A 19,453-nucleotide genomic window follows, 5' to 3' on the forward strand; every position below is an offset into this window, starting at 1 on the left:
CCGCCAGCCGCGGAACCTGGAAGCTGGCAGAGGCAGGAGCCTCGGGGGTGCTGGGCAGCCCCGATTCTGACTCTTGCTCCAAGCAGCCACGGGCCGAGGACACGGACCGCATTCTCAAACCGTTTCTCTGGCACAGAAAAGCACCTTTGGGGCGACTCGGGGCCCTGTTCCGGTCCGTCCCCCCGCCGTCACTGTGCAGGGCTGTGCACACAGGGCAGCAGCTGCCTCCTCCCCTTCTGCCGGGGCGGGGCGTGCTGCCAGTGCCCTCCCCGTGCTGCCACGGTGCCGCAGCCGCCTGCTCTGGGCGCCTCCCCTGACCTATATTTGGGGGTGTGAGGCTCCCTGAGCTATTGGAGGCTCCCGGATGCCCCGGGAGGCTTGTGCCCCGCCACCCCTCCTCCCTTGCCGTGCCCCCTGCCAGGGCTGGGGGGGAAGTGAGGCCCAGACATTAGCAGAGCTGGGGGGGGGCAGTGGCAGCACTGGGGAGGGGAGGCAGAGGGCACTTCGCTCCCATCCAATCCTGAGATGGGGTTTCCAGGGGCAGCAGGTGTGGCCAGGTGGACTCCACCATGCCGGCCCGGCCAGGGTGGGCGACAGACAGACCCAGCAGTCTGGCCGCCCGGCCTGGCGCCAGCTCCGGGCCCCGTGGGCCGAGTCCGCGGCAGTGTCCCCACCGTACAGGGCCGCTCCGGCCCTGCCTGCAGCCCTGTGATGCAGGAGTCACGAGTGCCCATTCCACAGATGGGGAGCAGAGGCCCAGGCATCGGCCCAAGGTCGCCCAGAGCTGGCCTTGGGGCTGTCGCCCAGCAGTCCCTGTCCTGTAAGGCCACCACCCTCCGCACAGGCCGTGGACGAGCCAGGACGGTGTGTGCCGTGGGCCGCGGCACAGTCCCCCAGATTCTGTGCAGGTCCCAACCTTTGGTGCCTGCGGGACAGGGAGAGGCGAGCCAGGGATGGGCACGAGTGCCAGGACCCAGTGGCCGGCGTCCTTTACTATTTCTCCTTTTTAAAAGGATTTATTTATCTGACAGAGAGAGAGAGCCCGCTGGTTCACTCCCCAGTGGCTGCAACAGCCGGAGCTGGGCTGATCAGGAGCCCCTGCCTGGTCTCCCACGTGGCTGCAGGGGACAAGGACTTGAGCCATCTTCCGAGACTTTCCCAGGCCACAGCAGAGAGCTGGATCAGAAGCAGAGCAGTCGGGACCAGGACCAGAACCAGAACCTGTATGGGACGCCCGTGTCACCGGTGGCAGCTTGACCTGCTCAGCACCGGACTCGTATGGGTTCTGGTTCGAGTCCCGGCTGCTCCACTTCAACCCAGCTCCCTGCTAACGGCCTGGGAAAGCAGTGGACAATGGCCCAAGTGCTTGGACTCCTGCACCCACGTGGGGGACCTGGACCGAGTTCCAGGCTCCTGGCTTTGGCCTGGCCCAGCCCTGCAGCCATCTGGGGAGTGAAGCAGCAGATGGAAGACCTCTCTCTCTCTCTCCTTTTGTTCTGTAGCTCTGCCTTTCAAATAAATCTCTAAGAAAGGAGAGAGCAAGGCAGACCAGGACCCTCCCCGGCCCTCCAGAACCAAGGACGCGTTTCTGCTACTGAACCCGCCGCAGGGCCACAGGAGACCCACCGGCCGTGCCCACAGCGGGAGGGCGGACGTCTCCCTGCGGGTGACCGGGGCGGACAGAGAGGCGTCCCAGGCCGTGCCCTCGGCCCGCGACCCAGGGGACCCCGGGAGAGCGAGAGGGCGAGAGCCGCGGAGGAAGTGCGCCCGGGCGCAGCCGTCTTGGCCGCCGAGGACCCTGCCCCAGCTGACCCTGCGCGGCTCCTCCGGGGTTCACGTCCCCGCCTGCAGACAGCAATGCGCGTCCGCACCCCGCCGCCCCCAGCCCTCGGCGCGCGAGCCCCGTTACGGAGCGGAACCGACCGCCCGCGCCTGCACGGCTCCAGGCGGCCTCGGGGTCCGATCCGGGGCCCCGCGTCCCTGCGTGCCCCCGGGCGCGGCCGGGTGTGCCCCAGGCCCGAGCCAGGCTGCTGAGACCCCGAGACGCAGGCGGTGCCCGGGGCAGGGGGCGCGACCCCCACGCCCACCCCGGACGGAGAGGGGCGCGCCCGGAGCAAGGGGGGCTGCAGGGCACCCCCGCCCCGCTCCGCCGCGCCCGCCCTCTACCAGCGGAGCCCCCGGGAACGCGCGCTGCGCGCCGGCGATGCCATCACACGCTCTCATTTGCATACGCCTCGCGGGTCTGCGCGCGGCGCGCCCTCCGATTGGTCGCCGCCCGCCGCGCTCAGGCGCAGTTGACTTGCGTGGCGCCTGTCCAATCGCAGCCCGCTTTGCTGGCGGAGGGAAGGGCCTGGAGGCTCGGCCAATGGGAAGCAGCGTTGTTGGAGGCCACGGCGGCGCAGCCCCCGGAGCGAGCGAAGCGAGCGCCGCAGCCGCTACTGCCGCAGGAGGCGTGAGGTGCGGGTCTGCGAGGCTCGGCCGGGTAACGGCGCGCTGGGCCTGCGGTGGGCGGGCCGGAGCGGGGCCGGGCGGGGGCCGCGGCGGGCCGCGGCGGGCCGCGGGGGCCTGGGCGCCATCTCGGGGCAGGGCCGCGGCGGCGGTGCGGGGCGGGCGCGGGTCTCGCCGGGGCCGCGGGGCCCGCGCTGGGCGCCCGCCCCTCGGCCGCGCGCGCCGGGGCTGAAGGTCAGGGGTGCTCTGTCCCGCGCCGTGGCCCGACGCGCGAGCGGGAGCCTGGGCCCGCGCCTTCGAGGCGGCCCGCCCGGGGGTGCAGCACGGAGGGGCGCCCTGGCCGCTGCGGGGCGCTGAGAGAACGCACAGCAGAGCGCGGACCCCCGCGAGCTCCCCGCCGAGGGTCGCGGGCTCGGCCTGTGGGCCGCCGGGCCCCGCGCGGGAGCCGCGCCGCTGAGCGCCCTGCACGTCCGCAGGCGGCGAAGTCGGCGGCTCGGGTCGGGGCCGCTCGCGGGCCGGGCGGCCGCCAGACGCTCCAGAGGGGCGGGCCGCCCGGTCACGTGCCGAGGACTCGCAGTGCGGGCCCGGGGCGCTGCTGGGGTGGCGGAGGTCCGGGGGGGGCCCCGTGCGGTCCGAGGGCGGCAACTCGTTGGGGTTCTCGGCGCCAGGGCGCGCCGTGGCCCGCGGGGCCTGGAGGGGCCTGGAGGGGCCCTGCGGGGTCTGCGGGGTCTGCGGGCGCGGCGGCCCCACCTGGCGGTGGGAGCGGGAGCTCCCGGAAGTGCGTTTCCTGCGCGTGTCGGTGGCTTCTCACTTGCTCGGGGCGAGGGGAGGCTTGCTGGTCTGACCCGGTTTCCCTTGCGGTTCGCCAGGCAGCGGGTCCGTGAGGAGGCCGCACAGGTGCCCCGGGAGCCGCCGGGCGGTGGTCTCCCTGCCCGCTCCCGACCCGCGCAGCGAACTTGGGAATTGTGCTTGGTGAGCGTCGAGGCCTGCGGGACTCCCCCAGACCCCTCACCGGCGCCTGTGAGCCGGAGAGATCTGCGGTGGGCTGTCGGGGCCGGGCGCGGGGTCACGGGCTCTGTTGAGGGGACCCCAGTGTGGCCGGAGAAGCGGCAGGAAGGAGTTGGGTTCGCCTCCCTCCTCCTGTCGGTGCGAATCCTGCAGGCTCTGGTGCACCTACTCTGTTGGAGAGGAAGACTGAGCCCAGCAGGGGGGTGGGCGCCGTGTGCCCCCGCTCCTGCCCCTGTGGGGGGGAGGGCGCCCCGACTCTGCCCCTGCCCCTGTGCTGGGGGAAGCCGCCCCACTCTCCCTCTGCTCCTCTGCCAGGGGGAGCCGCCCTGACTCTGCCCCTGTGCCGGGGGGAGCGGCCAACTCTGCCCCTGCCCCTGTGCTGGGGGGAGCCGCCCCACTCTCCCTCTGCCCCTGCCCCTGTGCCGGGGGAGCCGCCGACTCTGCCCCTGCCCCTGTGCTGGGGGGAGCCGCCCTGACTCTGCCCCTGCCCCTGTGCCGGGGGGGGGGGGGGGGGAGCCGCTGACTCTGCCCCTGCCCCTGTGCCGGGGGGGAGCTGCCGACTCTGCCCCTGCCCCTGTGCTGGGGGAGCCGCCCCACTCTCCCTCTGCTCCTCTGCCAGGGGGAGCCGCCTGACTCTGCCCCTGCCCCTGTGCTGGGGGGAGCCGCCCCGACTCTGCCCCTGCCCCTGCCCCTGTGCTGGGGGGAGCCGCCCCGACTCTGCCCCTGCCCCTGCCCCTGTGCTGGGGGGAGCCGCCCCGACTCTGCCCCTGCCCCTGCGCTGGGGGAAGCGGCCTAGGAGTCCGAGGAGTCGCAGGAAGCCGCCCTCGTCCGGTCTGGGCGTGCTGGGCGCCTGGCTTGCTGCGTTGTCTGTGTGGAAGGCCTTAGCGAAGGGTAGAGGGAGAAGCATTCTGGGATTGGCTGTCGGGAGGCGTGGTCCGCAGTGGGGAGGGAGGGGTGTTCTGTGGCGCTCACTGGTGGTCCGCCCCGGCCGGCCGCTGGTCTTGAGCGTGGCTGGCCCGGGAGCTGGAGAGGCGTGTCCTGCCTCCGTGCTGTGGGAGAGCCCGCTGTGTGCGGCTTCTCAGCCCGTGCTCCTGAGAGGTGAACTCTGCGCTTCATTGTTGTCCAAAAGTGCGTAGCATCGTCTTGGCCTGGTGGTTTTGTGCAGGGTCGGTTGGGGCTGCACCGACCGCGTTCTGGCAGGCAGTGTCTGTCGCTTCGCTTGTGGGTGAGCAGTGGGAGCTGGGGCCCGTGGTTCCGGCGTGGCATGATGTGGCGTGGGAGGAGGTGCTGCTAACAGGGCAGTGTGGCCTCTGAGTACTGGGTTAGGAGCACTTGGGCTTTCTGACGCTCGCTTCGATCCGTCGTATTCCAGTGAGTTCCCCAGAAGACAGTGTGGGGTGGGGTGGGGACAGGCCCCTGTGCCCCACGTGGAGGTAGAGGGTTTGGGTTAACTTCTAGGCCTTGGCTTGGCCTGCAGCAGGACTCTGGAGGGCCCTGCCCGTGCGCAGGTGGACAGGGTGGCAGAGGTCGCCGCTGTGGAGCTGAGGAGCCATCTCCGGCCTGAGCCTTCCCAGGCCGCCGGGCGCCCGGGGTCTCCACCCCCGCCGTGCGCAGAGACGGGCAGACTCGCAGCAGCAGTGGGAAGTGGACACTCCGTGCTGCCCTGCAGAGCGAGTGTCTCAGTGGGACAGCAGGCGAGCACTGTCCATCGTGGTTTGTGCTTTTTTTTGACAAGAGATTTCATGGTTTTCAAGACCGAGCAGGGGCCCCGTTCCTGTCACTATTTGCCGGTCTTACCTGTAAGTCTTTTTTTCCAGTTTTTTTTTTTTTTTTTTTTAAAGATTTATTTGAAAGAGTGACAGAGAGGTTTTCCTTCCACTGGTTCACTCAGATGGCTGCAAGGCCAGACCTGGGTCGATCCAAAGCCAGGAGCTTCATCCGGGTCTCCAAGCACTTGGGCCATCCTCCACTGCTAGTTTCCCAGGTGCATCGGCAGGGAGCTGGATGGGAAGTGGAAGCCGGGCCAAGAACTGGTGCCCGTATGGGATGCCGGCGCCACAGGCATTACCCATCAGGCCACAGCGCTGGCCCGGTCTGTGAGCATGTTGTGTGATTTTTAAGATATTTTATTTTTAAATGGCATGTACATATTACATGTGGTCCTAAAGCCTCTTCTATATATATTTCTTAATCTGAAGGAGACAGATCTTCCATCCCTGGTTGACTCCTATGGCCTGGATCAGGCTGAGTCAGGAGCTCAGAGCAGGTGGCAGGACCCCCCCCCCCCATGCCCGAGCTGTCGGGAGCTGCCCCTCGCCTGTGCGTTAGCACAAAGCTGGATCCTCCGCAGAGGAACTGGACCTGAACCAGGCACTGCGGTGGGCATCCCACAGCACCCCAGCAGCTCGTCCACGTGCCGGGCCCTGTAGGCTTTTATTTTTGAGGGATTGATTTATTTATTTGAAAGGGAGAATTGCAGAGAGAGGTCTTCCATCCTCTGGCTCCCCAGGTGGCCACAACGGCTGGAGCTGCGCCAGTGCGAAGCCAGGAGCCTCTTCCCGGTCTCCCTCATGGGCGCAGGGGCTCAAGCACTTGGACTTTCCCTCTGCCTTCCCAGGCACATTAGCAGGGAGTGGGACTCCATGTGGAATGCTGGCATTGCAAGGGCCCAGCCCACGGCACCTGCCTAGCTCCTGGCTTTTTAATGAGCATGGCTGACTGCTGATACTGGGAGTGGCGTGGATGCGGACTCTGCTGACGGGTGACAGCAGAGACGCCGGCTATCAGAGGGCTTGGGACATCGGCCAGGCGCTGTGGGGGAGACCGCTGGACTGCCCTACAGAGTGTCTCGATTCCGCCTCAGCTCATCGAGTGAACCGCGTGACGCGGCTCTCATGGAAAACAAGCTCAGCACGCCCGAGGGTGAGCCCCGCCCCCTGCCCCCGGGGCTGCGCAACTGTGCCGGGTCGAAGGCTCAGGCTGCTTCCCTTAGAGGCCACCCACCACCCCTGGTTAATACAGGAGACTCACCAAAATGGAGCACTTACATTTAAATGAATTTTTGAAAAATATTTCTTTGGAAGAGCTAGAGAGGCAGAGAGAGATCGTCCATGCACTGGTTCACTCCCCAGTTACCTGCAGATGGCCTGGTCAGGAAGCCAGGAGCTTCATCTGGGTCTCCACAGGGGAGGTGTTGCTCTGCCAGGCACATGAGCAGCCGGGCCGCGAACCCGGCGCCTGTATGGGATGCAGGCCCTGCAGGCGGCAGCTTTACCTGGTACCCACAGCACGGCCCTCAAAGGATTTTTAGTTGTTCAGGTATCTCAAGTAAAGACGTTGAGGGCCTTTGACTTTCTTACAGCAAATCCTGCCTGTGTACAGGTTGTGGTTTTGTGAAGTGTGACTGTACTCCCCAGCTGACGCTGTCTTAGAATGGTTCATAGGTGGGCATTTGGCTGAGACATTCAGACACCCACACCCCGTTGGACAGACTCCTGACTTGGCTTCCTGCCAGAGAAGGCCTTGGGAGATAGTGGTGATGGCCGAGGAGTTGTCCTGGCCCCAGCTTTGCCTGGGTAGAAGCCGTGCTTTGTAGAGCTGTAGACCCAGCTGAAGGTTTCTGACTCTGAACCACTACGTTCTTTTGAAAATGTATGTATTTACTTATTTTGTTATGATTTGCTTCTTTTGGAAAGCTACTATGGTTTCCCAGGGGTATTAGGGAGCTGGGCCAGAGTGTAGCTGCTGAGACTCGCAGCAGGGTTCCCTGGGATGCTGGCCGGCGTCCCCGGCTGTGGCCCGGAGACGAAGCCGCACTCAAGACGCCTGCGTCCCCGCCAGTCCTGCACGGCCCCAGCTGCTCTGCCTCCGCTCCAGCTTCCTGGGAGACACCTTGGAGGCAGCGGGTGAGGCTTAAGGACGTGGGCTCCTGCCCCATGGGGGAGACCCAGGTGGAGCTCCTGGCTCCTGACCGTCCCTGGCCGTTGCTGCCAACTGGGGAGTGCACCCGCTGACGCAACGTCGCTCTCCCGTCAGTCAGTCAATCTGGAATAGAAGTGGAAGAACCTTCCGACGAAGCACAAACTGTGATCTCATAAACCGACATTCAGTTCCAGTGGGTGCTTTCTTTTTTTTTTTTTTAAGATTTGTTGAAAGAGAGGAAGAGCCAGAGTGATCTTCATCCACTGGTTTGCTCCCCAGGTGGCTGCAGTGGCCAGGAGCTCCATCTGGGTCTCCCGCGTGGGCTCCAGGGACCCAAGTGCTTGTGCCGTCTTCTGCTGGGCCAGTAGAGGGAGCTGGATGGAGGTGGGGCAGCCGGGGCTGTGGTGATACACTTGGAGGGATTGAACTCGAGCTGTTTACGGTCCATCACACCCACCAGAGTTTTCCACGTGTAAAGGGAGCAGTGTTTAAAGTAACTGTGTTGGCTTCGCATCAAGCAGCACATAGAATGGGCCAGAAGCATATTCTCTCTCTCTCTCTCTCTTTTTTTTTTTTTTTTGACAGGCAGAGTGGACAGTGAGAGAGACAGAGAGAAAGGTCTTCCTTTTGCCATTGGTTCACCCTCCAATGGCCGCCGCGGCCAGTGCACCGTGCTGATCCGATGGCAGGAGCCAGGTGCTTCTCCTGGTCTCCCATGGGGTGCAGGGCCCAAGCACCTGGGCCATCCTCCACTGCACTCCCGGGCCACAGCAGAGAGCTGGCCTGGAAGAGGGGCAACCGGGACAGAATCCGGCACCCCGACCGGGACTAGAGCCCTGTGTGCTGGCGCCACAGGCGGAGGATTAGCCTAGTGAGCCGCGGCGCCGGCCGCCAGAAGCACATTGTAAGGGACAGGAGTGGAGAGAGCAGGGGTTAGCCCTCGCAGCTGTCTGCACCGAGGGAGGCCCCCCTGGCGGGGTTGCTGGGAGTGTCCCTGCGCGACGTGGGCCCTGCCTGTGTGGTCGGTGTTGGGAGCTGCACGTGTGTGGCTCTGAGGGATTGGTCGTCCGGTGAGGACGAGTCTGTTACACTGGCAGTGACGCTGCTTCCGGGGCAGTGGGCTTCTCAGCAGGGTCAGTGTGGTCTGGGGAGGGCACCGTTAGCAGCAGGCGATGCAGCGTTTGCGTTGTGCGGCCAGATCTCAGTTGATGTCCGTGTGTCCAGCTCTGTTCATGTCTCTGGCCCAGAGATCCGCTGTGAAGGTCCATTGCATGGATGGGAGGGAGGAACGGCGGAGCTGTGGCTGGGAGCCACACAAACTCACGGGGCCGTGGCAGCAGCATTTAACGGGCGGCCATTCAGCACGGTAGCATCGTGCGCGTGGAGTCTTGCAAGCTGCGCCGCAGTACCTGCTTCAAGTCCCCGTCTCTCCAGTCTGAGGCGGCAGTGATGGCTCCGGTCCTCGGTCCCTGCCCCTTGGGGATGGAGTTCTAGGCTTCTGGCTTCGGCCTGGCCCGGCCCTGACTGGCCAGCATCTGTGCAGTGAACCAGCAGGTGGAATATAATCTGTCTCTCTGGCTTTCCAATAAAGTGAAAATAAATAAGATTTTGAAAATACACAATAACAAAAAAAAAAGAAAACGCGATAACAAGCCCTTCCTTAGTTACCTGGTTGGTGGGGGACAGGCCCCTCCTTAGTTACCTGGTTGGTGGGGGACAGGCCCCTCGATGGTTAACTGGTTCGTGGGAGACGCTAGTGGTCGGAGTGCTGTGTTCATAGGTGGTCATGAAGCTCTGCCTGTCTCACTCTTGCATGCACTGAGCAGGAGCCGAGCCTGGGCCTCCGTCCACCAGCTCACGCCCTGAGTGCCTGCGGTGGCTGGGGCGGAGCCAGGTCTCCCATGGGTCAGGATCCAGGCACTGTTGGTGGAGACCCGTGTCTTCGCTGCTAGGCTCACCTACCTCACATTCACAGTGCGGGAAGAAGCTGGCCTCAGCCTGGGAACATTGCGGCTGCCCACACGGGGCCCGGGAGTGAGGGGCAGAGCAGACCTGAGTGGAGGGAGCTGGGTGCAGAGGCGGTGGGGGCAGGGCCTGTGGACGCTCGGGTGGGTGACGGCAGCCCTGCGAGGATTTGCCACATTATTTCTTCCCTTCTGATTGTAGTCTGTTTCCTTAAATAATATTTTAAAAAGTTTGATTTTTATTTGTAAAGCCAGAGTTACAGAGAGAGGGAGGGAGCGCTCTTTCAGTCTCTGATCCACCCCCTCTTGGGCCCTCTCCGGCTGCTTTCCCAGGCGTGTTAGGGACTTGAACCAGCGCTTGTGGGATGAGCGTTCGTCCACTGTGCCACAGCTCTGGACCCAATTTAGATTTTTTTGAAAAAGAAAAATAAAGTAATGAAAATAATTAGCATGTTGTGTTTTGAAATAATAATAACACAATAAAGAAAACTGCAATTGAGTTGAATACGAAGCAGTTGTGGATCATAAATTTGGTTGGAAGGGCTGGCGCTGTGGTGCAGTGGATAGAGCTGCTGCCTGCAGTGCCGGCGTCCCATGTCAGCACTGGTTCGAACCCTGGCTGCCCCACTTCCAATCCAGCTCCCTTGTTCTTTTTTTAGTTTTTTTTTTTTTTTTTTTTTTTTTTTTAATTTTTTAAAATTTTTTGACAGGCAGAGTGGACAGTGAGAGAGACAGAAAGGTCTTCCTTTTTCTGTTGGTTCACCCCCGCAAATGGCTGCTGCAGCTGGTGCGCTGCGCCGATCAGGAGCCAGGTGCTTCCTCCTGGTCTCCCATGCAGGTGCAGGGCCCAAGGACCTGGGCCATCCTCCACTGCCCTCCCAGGCCACAGCAGAGAGCTGGACTAGAAGAGGAGCAACCGGGACTAGAACCTGGTGTGCTGGCGCCGCAGGCAGAGGATTAGCCTAGTGAGCCGTTGTGCTGGCCTCCGCTCCTTTCTAATGTACCTGAGAAAGCAGTGGACGTGGGGCCCCTGCACCCCCGTGGGAGCTCGGGTTTTTGGCTTTGGCCTGGTCAGTGTGGCTGTTTGGGAAGTGAATCAGGAGATGGAAGACCTATCCTCTCTCTCTCTCTCTCTCTCTCTCTCTCTGCGCCTCTGCCTCTTGACATTCAAATAAATAAATCTTTTTAAAAAATTCTAATTGGAGTGATTTTCTCAAATACATAGTGTTTGTTGTTTAGAGTGGTTTGGTTTTTGCTCAGGTACCTGTGAGGCAGGTCCAGCTGGACAGCCTGAGAGAGGGGCTCGGTGTGGTGGCGACGTCACCCGGGCACGAGCAGTTCTTGGTTGAGGAAGGGCCTAGGAGGCTCAGGTGGCTGCACTGAGTGGGCGCCGGTCTGCTCGCACAGCGGCGCTTCAGTGTCGAAGGCCGCTCATCCTGGGAGGGAGCCGTCCCCTTACTGTTCTGCAGTGCTTGGGCTGACATTACTGTGTGTGCTGTTGTGAATGGATTAGAGAGAGAAGGCAAACGAGACGTGCCTTGCTCTGGAGGTTGTGATCCTGGGAAATTCTTGTGAGTAGAAAAGTGTGTGGTTGCAGAAGCTCTGGCAGATGAGTGTGCCCGGGTAACCGAGCCAGGGTGTGAGGTCAGGGCCGGCGTCCCACGTGGGCACCAGTCCCGGCTGCCCCACTCCTTTCCAGCTCCCTGCTGTGGCCTGGGAAAGCCATGGAAGGTGGGCCAAGTGGCTGGGCCCCTGCACCCGCGTGGGAGACCCGGAGGAAGCTCCTGGCTGTGGATTGTGGCGTTTGGGGAGTGAACCAGCAGATGGATGGAGGACCTGTCGCTCTCCTTCTCTTTCTCTGCCTTGCAAATAAATAACTAAGTCTTCAGCCGGTGCTTCCTTAAAAAGCAAAGTCAGGTCTCCATCACCCTGAATGTTCCCTCCTGCCCAAGGGTACACCTAAGCAGATATTTTTGTTTCTGAATGTAAATTAATCGTTTTTTTTTTTTTTTCATTTGCAGGGGATAAAAACATTCAGATGGCAGATAACAGGTAAGCCAAATGGACTTTGTTTATTGGAATTGAAAATCCATTGGAGAGCAAGCTGTATCAGTAGTCCACGTCACTGGCATCAAAGCGGAAGATTCCGGCGCTTGAGCCGTAAAGAACGTGCCTCAGCTGGGGGTGGCGTGGCCAGCAGGCTGGGTGAAGGCACGGCATAGCTCGGCGTCAGACTGTGGGTGGGGTGTGATTTGGTGCAGGGGCTGTGTCCAGCCCCCCTGGAGAGCAGCTGGGCCTCTCTCTGTCTGCGGGGCTGCTCATGCCCGCGCCAGGACCGCTTTGCGTTGATCCTGGGAGCGGCCAGCCACACAGGAGCCTGTTTGCGTGCTGGGAGCAGGTAGTTAGAAGAAAGTGGTTGTAAAATGAACACTGTAGGCAGCCCCAGAGGGCAGGTTTGCGTTGGGGTGGGGTGCAGGAGCGCGGGCGGTCGGGCGTGCTCTGTCTGCGGTAACTGAGCGTGCGGCTTCAGTTTTTCAGATGGGGTTCCTTCAGATTCCACGGAGGCTGCTAAGAACACGAGCAACGCAGGTCAGTGCCTGGCACACACCAGTCGTCCAGACGCTCGCTTGGTAGTTCTGGGAGAGCGGACTGCGTCAGAGGTCGGAGTGTCCGCCAGGGTGCAGGCGGCTTGAAGTGTTCCTGCAGGCTAAAGCTCGCGGTCCGCGCGCCTCCTGCACCTGCTGTCCCTCGAAAATCCTGGTCGCGGTGCCCCCATTTTAAAAACGTGCGCCCCTCCCTAGGCTGTGCGGAAGCAGGCTGTAGACGTCTTCTCGTTTCCTAGAGGCAGTGCCGGGCTCTTGCTGGAGCGTGTGGCTGCCGGCGAGCCTGCTCCAGGGCCGGCTGTGTTCCGTCTGCCTCCCGCACTCCTCACGCCGAGTGCTCTGGGGAGGTTCCCGGAGGATGCCACGGCTGGTCTTTCCCCGGATGACTTCAGGGCAGATGTTTTGACAAGAAGGGTGTCCTGGGCGGCACAGCGGGAGGCCCGTGGTGTCAGCTGTCTGCAGCTTTCTCAAGGCCCTGTGACCCCCCGTCAGGCACGGCCGTCACACGGGGGTTTCTGTGCCCGTGGGTCTCCCTGGTCCGTAATGACGTGGGTGGCTTCCGAGGGTGCTCTTTGGCTTTGGCCAGTCCTGCACGTCACAGGTGCACGTCACATCCCCCCCTTCGCACCGGTGCCCCGGATGCGGTCTTGTGCTCTGTGTGCCGTCGTGTGCACGTCGCCCCTGAGGACGGCCTGTAAGCCCTGTGGACGAGCTCCCTGCGTGTTTTACTGGAGCTCAGCGTGACGTTCCGATTCACCTTGAACTTTGCTTCCCTGAGACCTGCACTTGCCGTTTACCCAAGGGGCCCTGGAGGGCCGGGGGACATTCAGTCAGGAGGCCGGGGCTGCCCGAGCCCCAGGTGAGAGCCAGGAGCCCCTAGGCATCCTGCAGCCGTTCAGGTGGCTGGCAGTGGCGCATGCTTTTCACGGGGTGTTGGTTATTTCCAGAGCTGTGCTTCCGAGAAGTCGCTGAGTCTGGGAGTTACGGTGTCTAGGCAAAGCCGAGTGTTGGTAGTGATTGGCTCTTGGCTATTCCCTGGCAGGCAATTTTGAAGCTTGGTCTTGTTTCTGACTCTTAGAAAAGCTCACAGACCAGGTGATGCAGAATCCTCAGGTCCTGGCAGCCTTGCAGGAGCGCCTGGACAGTGTGTCCCACACTCCCTCCAGCTACATCGAAACGTAAGTGCACGGGGGGCCGGGGGCAGCTCTCAGAGACGGAATGAGAGCAAGGTCAAGCCCCTGTCCAGCAGGAACGAGTGTGTGTCCCTGTGCGGACCTCGCCTGCTGGGAGCCGTGCCCTGCGCTTGAGCGTAGAGGCTGGTGGGGGTGGTTGTCTGGGAGGAGGGGCACAGCACTGCCTGTGGCGACCGGAGGACGCCCCGGTCCGCCGAGTCAGGCAGAATCACGTCGGGAAGTCCTCCTGGGCCCACCTGTGTGAGGCTGCGTTGCGACACCTTTGCTTTTTCTGTCCTCGCCGTCCGAGGGTCTGGCACAGCCCCCGTCTGAGCCGTGCCTGGGCTCCCCTGCTCCCCTGCACTCAGAACGCCCCTGCACGTAGGTTGAGTCCCCAGGTCAGGGCTCGCCGACGGGGAGGGACGCTTCGGGGGTTCCTCTGGGGATTACTTGGTGGGTAAGATTGTTTGTTTTGTTTTTGGAAAGGCAAAATGACAAATGACAGAGGAGAGAGAGAGTGATCAGTGGTCACTCCCAAATGGCTGCAGTGGCCAGAGCTGGGCCATGCTGAGGCCAGGAGCCTGGAATTCCCTCGGGGGCTCTCCCAGGAGTGGTAGGAGGGAGCTGGGTGGGAAATGGAGCTGTTGGTTCTCTCATCCAGGACGGGCGGCTGGCATCACAGCAACCACAGTGCCCACACCTGGCGTCGGGTTTTGTGGGGTTTTTGCAGACTGTCAGTGCGATGGAGCAGTGCTGAGTGAGCGAGTGGTGGGTTCTGGGGTGTGAGGGTGGGCGTCTGGTGCCTGGTTAGATGCCTGCGCACAGCACTGGAGGGCCTGGGTCAAGTCCCCACTCTGCCTCTGACCCGGCTTCCTGCTGACGCACACCCTGGGAGGAAGTGGCGCCACCCTCACAGGAGGCCTGGAAGGAGCCGTCATCTAGGAGTGAGCCAGTAGATGGAGCATCTTGCTGTCACTCTTGCTGTGCCAGTCAGATAAACTTGTAAAACTTTCTAAGTGAATGGGGTAGCACTCACCAAGACGAGCAAGTGACGTGGGGTGGAACTGGGCCCACTCTGGCTTTGTTGTAGGTGCACCTGCTGAGGAGGTGGGGTGTGTTCCCTGCCAAGGCCTGGAGGACACCAGGGCCCAGGGTCCTGGACTCCTGGTTTTTTTTTGTTTGTTTGTTTTTTGTTTTTTGTTTTTTGTTTTTTGTTTAGAGATGCAGAGAGAGAGAGAGAGAGAGAGGAGTCTTCACTCTCCAGGTGTCCACTACAGCTGGAGCTGGGCCAAGCCAGAGCCAGGAGCTTCTTCCAAGTCTCCCATGTGGGCGCAGAGGCCCAAGGACTTGAGTCATCTTCTGTATTCCCAGGCCACAACAGAGAGCTGGATAGGAAGTGGAGCAGCCAGGACTTGAACTGGCGCCCATGTGGGATGCAGGCACCGCAGGCGGTGGCTTTACCCACTACACCACAGCGCCACCCCCTCCCTGTGATTTTTACTCTAGTGGGATGACTTTAAAAATCGAAAACTAGTTTAAAGTTGTATGATCAGGGTGCAGCATTTGTGTCTAGTGAAGACACCAGGCAGGTGTCTGTGGACTGTGTCGGGTTCCCTGGGTTCAGTTTCCACGCTGGCTCCCTGCTCCAGTGTCCCACCAGTGCCGACCTGGTACCTGGGTCCCTGCCACCCACCTGGATTGGGCTCCCAGCCCTGGTCTTCAGCCCCGGCTATTACAGTCATTTGATGAATCAGTCAGCAGATGGGAGCCGTCTCTCTCTCCCTCTCGCAGCCTCTCAAATAAATAATTGTAAATGTAAACAAATGCAAGCTTGCGGCTCAGAGGAGAGGACGGTCCACGTGTCCTTGCCCTGCTCTCCCTGGTTCTGCCCGGCCAGTGGCCTGGAGCGCTGAGTGCTGGCTGACAGCGTTGGCTGCAGGCCCTGTGGCTCTAGGTGGCTGTGGCTGTGCAGTCCACTGCATCCTGGCACAGGAGTGTTGGGGGACGAGCTTGGTCCTCGGGCTGGGCTGCCTCGTGCTCAAGTGCTCAAGAGGCAGAGCCGCACCCAGGGGCTCCTCTGTCCCACCTGATTGTCACCTAAGTTTTTTTTTTTTTTTTTTTTTTTAAGATTTATTTATCTGAGAGAGTTACACAGAGAGAAGGAGAGGCAGAGACAGAGAGTGAGTGAGTGAGTGAGTGAGAGAGAGAGAAAGAGAGATCTTCTATCCACTGGTTCACTTGCTACTTGGCTGCAACGGCCGGAGCTGTGCTGATCCGAAGCCAGGGCCAGGAGCTTCTTCCGGGTCTCCCATGCTGGTTCAAGGGCCCAAGGACTTGGGCCATCTTCTACAGCCTTCCCAGGCCATAGCAGAGAGCTGGATCGGAAGTGGAGCAGCTGGGACTTGAACCCGTGCCCACATGGGATGCCGGCACTGCAGGTGGCGGCTCTACCCACTGCACCACAGCGCTGGCCCCCTAAGGTGTTTTTAAAGTTTTACTTTGTTTGAAAAGCACAGCAACAGAGATCTTTCACCCGCTGGTTCACCTCCTGGATGCCTGCAACAGTGAGGGCATGGCCAGGCCAAAACCAGACCACCATCCAGGTCTCCCCAGGGGTGCAGGGACCCACGCACTTGGGTCCTCTTCCACTGCCTTCCCAGGCTTATTAGCAGGGAGCTGGATCAGAGGTGATGCAGCCAGGCCTCACTCCAGTGCCTGCAACGCCTGGTTAATTGTCACCACAAAGCTGGCTCCTAAACAATTTTGATGGATTTTTTAAGATTGATTGATAAGAGGCCGGCGCCGCGGCTCACTAGGCTAATCCTCCGCCTAGCGGCGCCGGCACACCGGGTTCTAGTCCCGGTCGGGGCGCCGGATTCTGTCCCGGTTGCCCCTCTTCCAGGCCAGCCCTCTGCTGTGGCCAGGGAGTGCAGTGGAGGATGGCCCAGGTGCTTGGGCCCTGCACCCCATGGGAGACCAGGAAAAGCACCTGGCTCCTGGCTCCTGCCATCGGATCAGCGCGGTGCGCCGGCCACAGCGCGCCGGCCGCGGCGGCCATTGGAGGGTGAACCAACGGCAAAGGAAGACCTTTCTCTCTGTCTCTCTCTCTCGCTGTCCACTCTGCCTGTCAAAAAAATTAAAAAAAAAAAAAAAATTAAAAAAAAAAAAAAAAGATTGATTGATAAGAAAGGCAGTGTTACAGAGAGACAGAGAAAAGTCTTCCATCTGCTTGTTCACTCTCCAGATGGCCACAATGTCCGGAGGTATGCCAGTCTGAGCCAGGAGCTTCCTCAGGTCTCCCACACGGGTGCAGGGGCCCAAGCACTTGGGCCATCGTCTACTCCTTTCCCAGGCCATAGCAGAGAGCTGGATCGGAAGTGGAGCAGCTGGGACTTGAACTGGCACTCTTATCTGATGCTGACACTGCAGGCGGTGGCTTTACTCGCTGTGCCACAGCACCAGCCCCAATTTTGATGGATTTAAGAAAGTTTTTTTCTTCGGATTTATAAAAGTAATGCATAGAAACTGAAACTTAAACAAAGCAAATTGAGTTCTTAAAAATAGAATCACTAAATTGAAATCTTTTTAAAAGATTTATTTGTTTATTTGAAAGTCAGAGTTACACAGAGAGAGGCGGTGGGGCGGGGGGGCCTTCCATCTGCTGGTTCACTCCCCAAATGGCTGCAACAGCTGGAGCTGCACTGATCCAAAGCCAGGAGCTTCTTCCGGGTCTCCCACGTGGGTGCAGGGGCCCAAGGACTTGAGCCGTCCTCCACTGCTTTCCCAGGCCATAGCAGAGAGCTGGATCGGAAGTGGAGCAGCTGGGACTTGAACTGGCACTCTTATGGGATGCTGACACTGCAGGCAGTGGCTTTACCCGCTACGCCACAGCGCCAGCCCCAGAAGGAACATTTTCAAGGTCCTTGTCTGTCCTTAGGAAAGTGAGTTAGAGTTGGACCCCTGCGTCCCGCATCACAGTACCTGGGTTCTGGTTCCAGCTCTGCTAATGTGCACCAAGACCTGAACTAAGTTCTTGGCTCCTGGCTTTGTCCTGGCCACTACTGCAGGCCTTTGGGGAGTGGACCAGCAGATGGGAGAGTGCTTGCTTGCTCGCTCTCTCTGCCTTACAAATGAAGATTTAAAAATTAAAAGAGGAGTCACAGAGCGTCGTTGCCCTCTGCCTCGTCAGACTTAGGTGTTTCAGTTTTTTATTTGCCAATTTGTTTAGGAAAAAATTATGGGGGCTGGCACTGTGGAACAGCAGGTTAAAGCCCCATCCCATTATGGGTGCAGGTTCCAGTCCCGGCTGCTCCACTTCTGATCCAGCTCCCTGCTGTGGCCTGGGAAAACAGCATGGGATGGCCCAAGTGCTTGGGCCCCTGCACCCAGGTGGGAGACCAGGAAGAAGCTCCTGGCTTCAGATCAGCGCAGCTCTGGCCGTTGTGGCCATTTGGGGAGTGAACCAGCAGATAGAAGACCTCTCTCTCTGTAACTCTCTTTCAGATAAATCTTTTTTTAATAAAAGATGATGATTCTTATGAATTTGCTTTCTTGCTCTTTTCTGAATTTGAAGGGCAGAGGTAGATCCTCAGGGAGCTGGGTGGACAGCGGAGCGGCCAGGTCTTCACCCGGCGCCCAGCGGGCTGCAGTGTCGCAGGCAGCGGCTTCACGTGCTGGCCCTCTTGGGTATTCAGGAGTTGAGCTGGACACCGCGTGGTTCTGTGAATTACCAGATTCATCTATCCCATTTTTTTGTTGGGAGGTTTGCCTTTGTCATAATGGTTTTTAGGAGCTCTTTATCTTTCATTAAGATTTGCTTATTTATTTGAAAAGCAGAGTTACTGGGGCTGGCATTGTGGCATAGTGGCTGAAGCCGCCACCTGTGATGCCGGCATCCCATATGGGCACTGGTTCGTGTCCCGTTTGCTCCACTTCTGAACCAGCTCTCTGCTGTGGCCTGGGAAAGCAGCAGCAGATGGCCCAAGTGCTTGGGCCCCTGTACCCACGTGGGAGCTCCTGGCTCCTGGCTCCAGCCTGGCCAGTGCTGGCTGTTGTAGCCATCTGATGAGTTAACGAGTGACTGGAAGATCTCTGTGTGTGTCTCCTCTTCTCTCTCTGTAGCTCTGACTTTCAAGAAGAGAGGCAGTAGAGAGTGGGATAGACACACCGGCCACCCCTGGTTCACCCCCTGGATGGGCCCGGGGCCCGGCAGTTGGGCCGTCCTCTGCTGCTTTCCCGTGCATGTTAGTAGGGGGCTGGATGGGAAGTGGAGCAGCCTGGACACGAACTGGTGCCCATCTGGGATGCCGGCGCTAAGGTGGCTTAACCTGCTGCGCCCGACGCCAAGCCCGCAGGAGCTCTCATACTAAGGGTGTTAATTCTGTGTTAGCCTAGACCTATTCTGTAAAACTGGAAAGCATGCTGCCTTATTTTACAGGCGTAAAAATATTTTATTTCTGTTCCGTTAGCTTACCGAAAGCAGTGAAAAGAAGAATCAATGCGTTGAAACAGCTGCAGGTGAAGTGCGCTCACATAGAAGCCAAGTTCTACGAAGAAGTTCATGACCTGGAAAGAAAGTACGCGGCTCTGTATCAGCCTCTGTTTGACAAGGTAGGGCTCTGCCGAGGCTGGCTTTGTGGCAGAGCAGCCGGCTCTGCCGAGTGAGTACTGGCGCGTCAGAATGACAGCTAGCGAGTGTCCCTCCCGGGCTCAGGTGCCCAGGTGCTGACGGGGCTGTCTTTGCTGCAGAGGAGAGAGTTCATCACTGGGGACGTGGAGCCCACGGACGCGGAGTCGGAGTGGCACAGCGACGACGAGGAGGAGGAGAAGCTGGCCGTGAGTCTGGGAGCCGTGGCGCTCGTGTTCCGCTCGGGGCTGGGGGTGGTTCCGCCTCTGAGTTCCAGAGAAGAGGTCTGAGGACCTGCCCCTTCCTCGCTGGCTTGGGGGTTTGGATTCCAGGAATTAATCCTGTCTGGGAATCCTGTCTGACACGGTGTGTGTCAGGGCAGGCGCAGCCAGTCTCGGGCCCGAGAAGGCAGCGGCCAGCAGAGGGAGCTGCTCCTGGACGGCAGGGATCAGGGCACCTGGAGGAGGCGGCCTGCAGACCTCCTGCCTGGCCACAGTGAGGCAGTGTGGGCCAAGAGACGCGTGGCCACAGCGGCCCCCGACTCGCGGCGTGCTCTGCCGGTCCCAGTGCGCAAAGCCTTTGGTGGCAGGGCTGTGGGCAGTCGCAGCATCCCACAAGGTTCACCCTGGTAGCCCGATTGTGTGTTTGAGATACAAATGGTTTGTATCCTGTACCATTAACTAATAGGGATTTTTTGAAGATATGTGCTGA

At 60.4% G+C, this 19,453-nt stretch overlaps 1 protein-coding gene across 5 annotated transcripts in view; it reads left to right on the forward strand.

Moving 5' to 3' along the window:
- Positions 1-2,319: 2,319 nt before the first annotated feature.
- NAP1L4 (nucleosome assembly protein 1 like 4) overlaps positions 2,320-19,453 on the forward strand; it is a 36,566-nt gene continuing 19,432 nt past the window's right edge. For 2 of the 5 annotated variants that reach the window (XM_051841533.2, XM_051841534.2), the window contains exons 1-6: positions 2,320-2,457; positions 11,363-11,393; positions 11,872-11,930; positions 13,023-13,122; positions 18,585-18,726; positions 18,865-18,951. In XM_051841533.2, coding sequence (XP_051697493.1) covers positions 11,380-11,393; positions 11,872-11,930; positions 13,023-13,122; positions 18,585-18,726; positions 18,865-18,951 — 402 coding nt within the window. In that variant the 5' untranslated portion in view covers positions 2,320-2,457; positions 11,363-11,379. Of the gene's footprint in view, positions 2,483-3,397; positions 3,421-11,362; positions 11,394-11,871; positions 11,931-13,022; positions 13,123-18,584; positions 18,727-18,864; positions 18,952-19,453 lie in introns of those variants that run through there. The other 3 variants (XM_070057706.1, XM_051841535.2, XM_051841536.2) reach the window with 2 other exon arrangements.

Source organism: Oryctolagus cuniculus, chromosome 1, assembly GCF_964237555.1.
Source record: "Oryctolagus cuniculus chromosome 1, mOryCun1.1, whole genome shotgun sequence".
NCBI classification, from domain to species: domain Eukaryota; kingdom Metazoa; phylum Chordata; class Mammalia; order Lagomorpha; family Leporidae; genus Oryctolagus; species Oryctolagus cuniculus.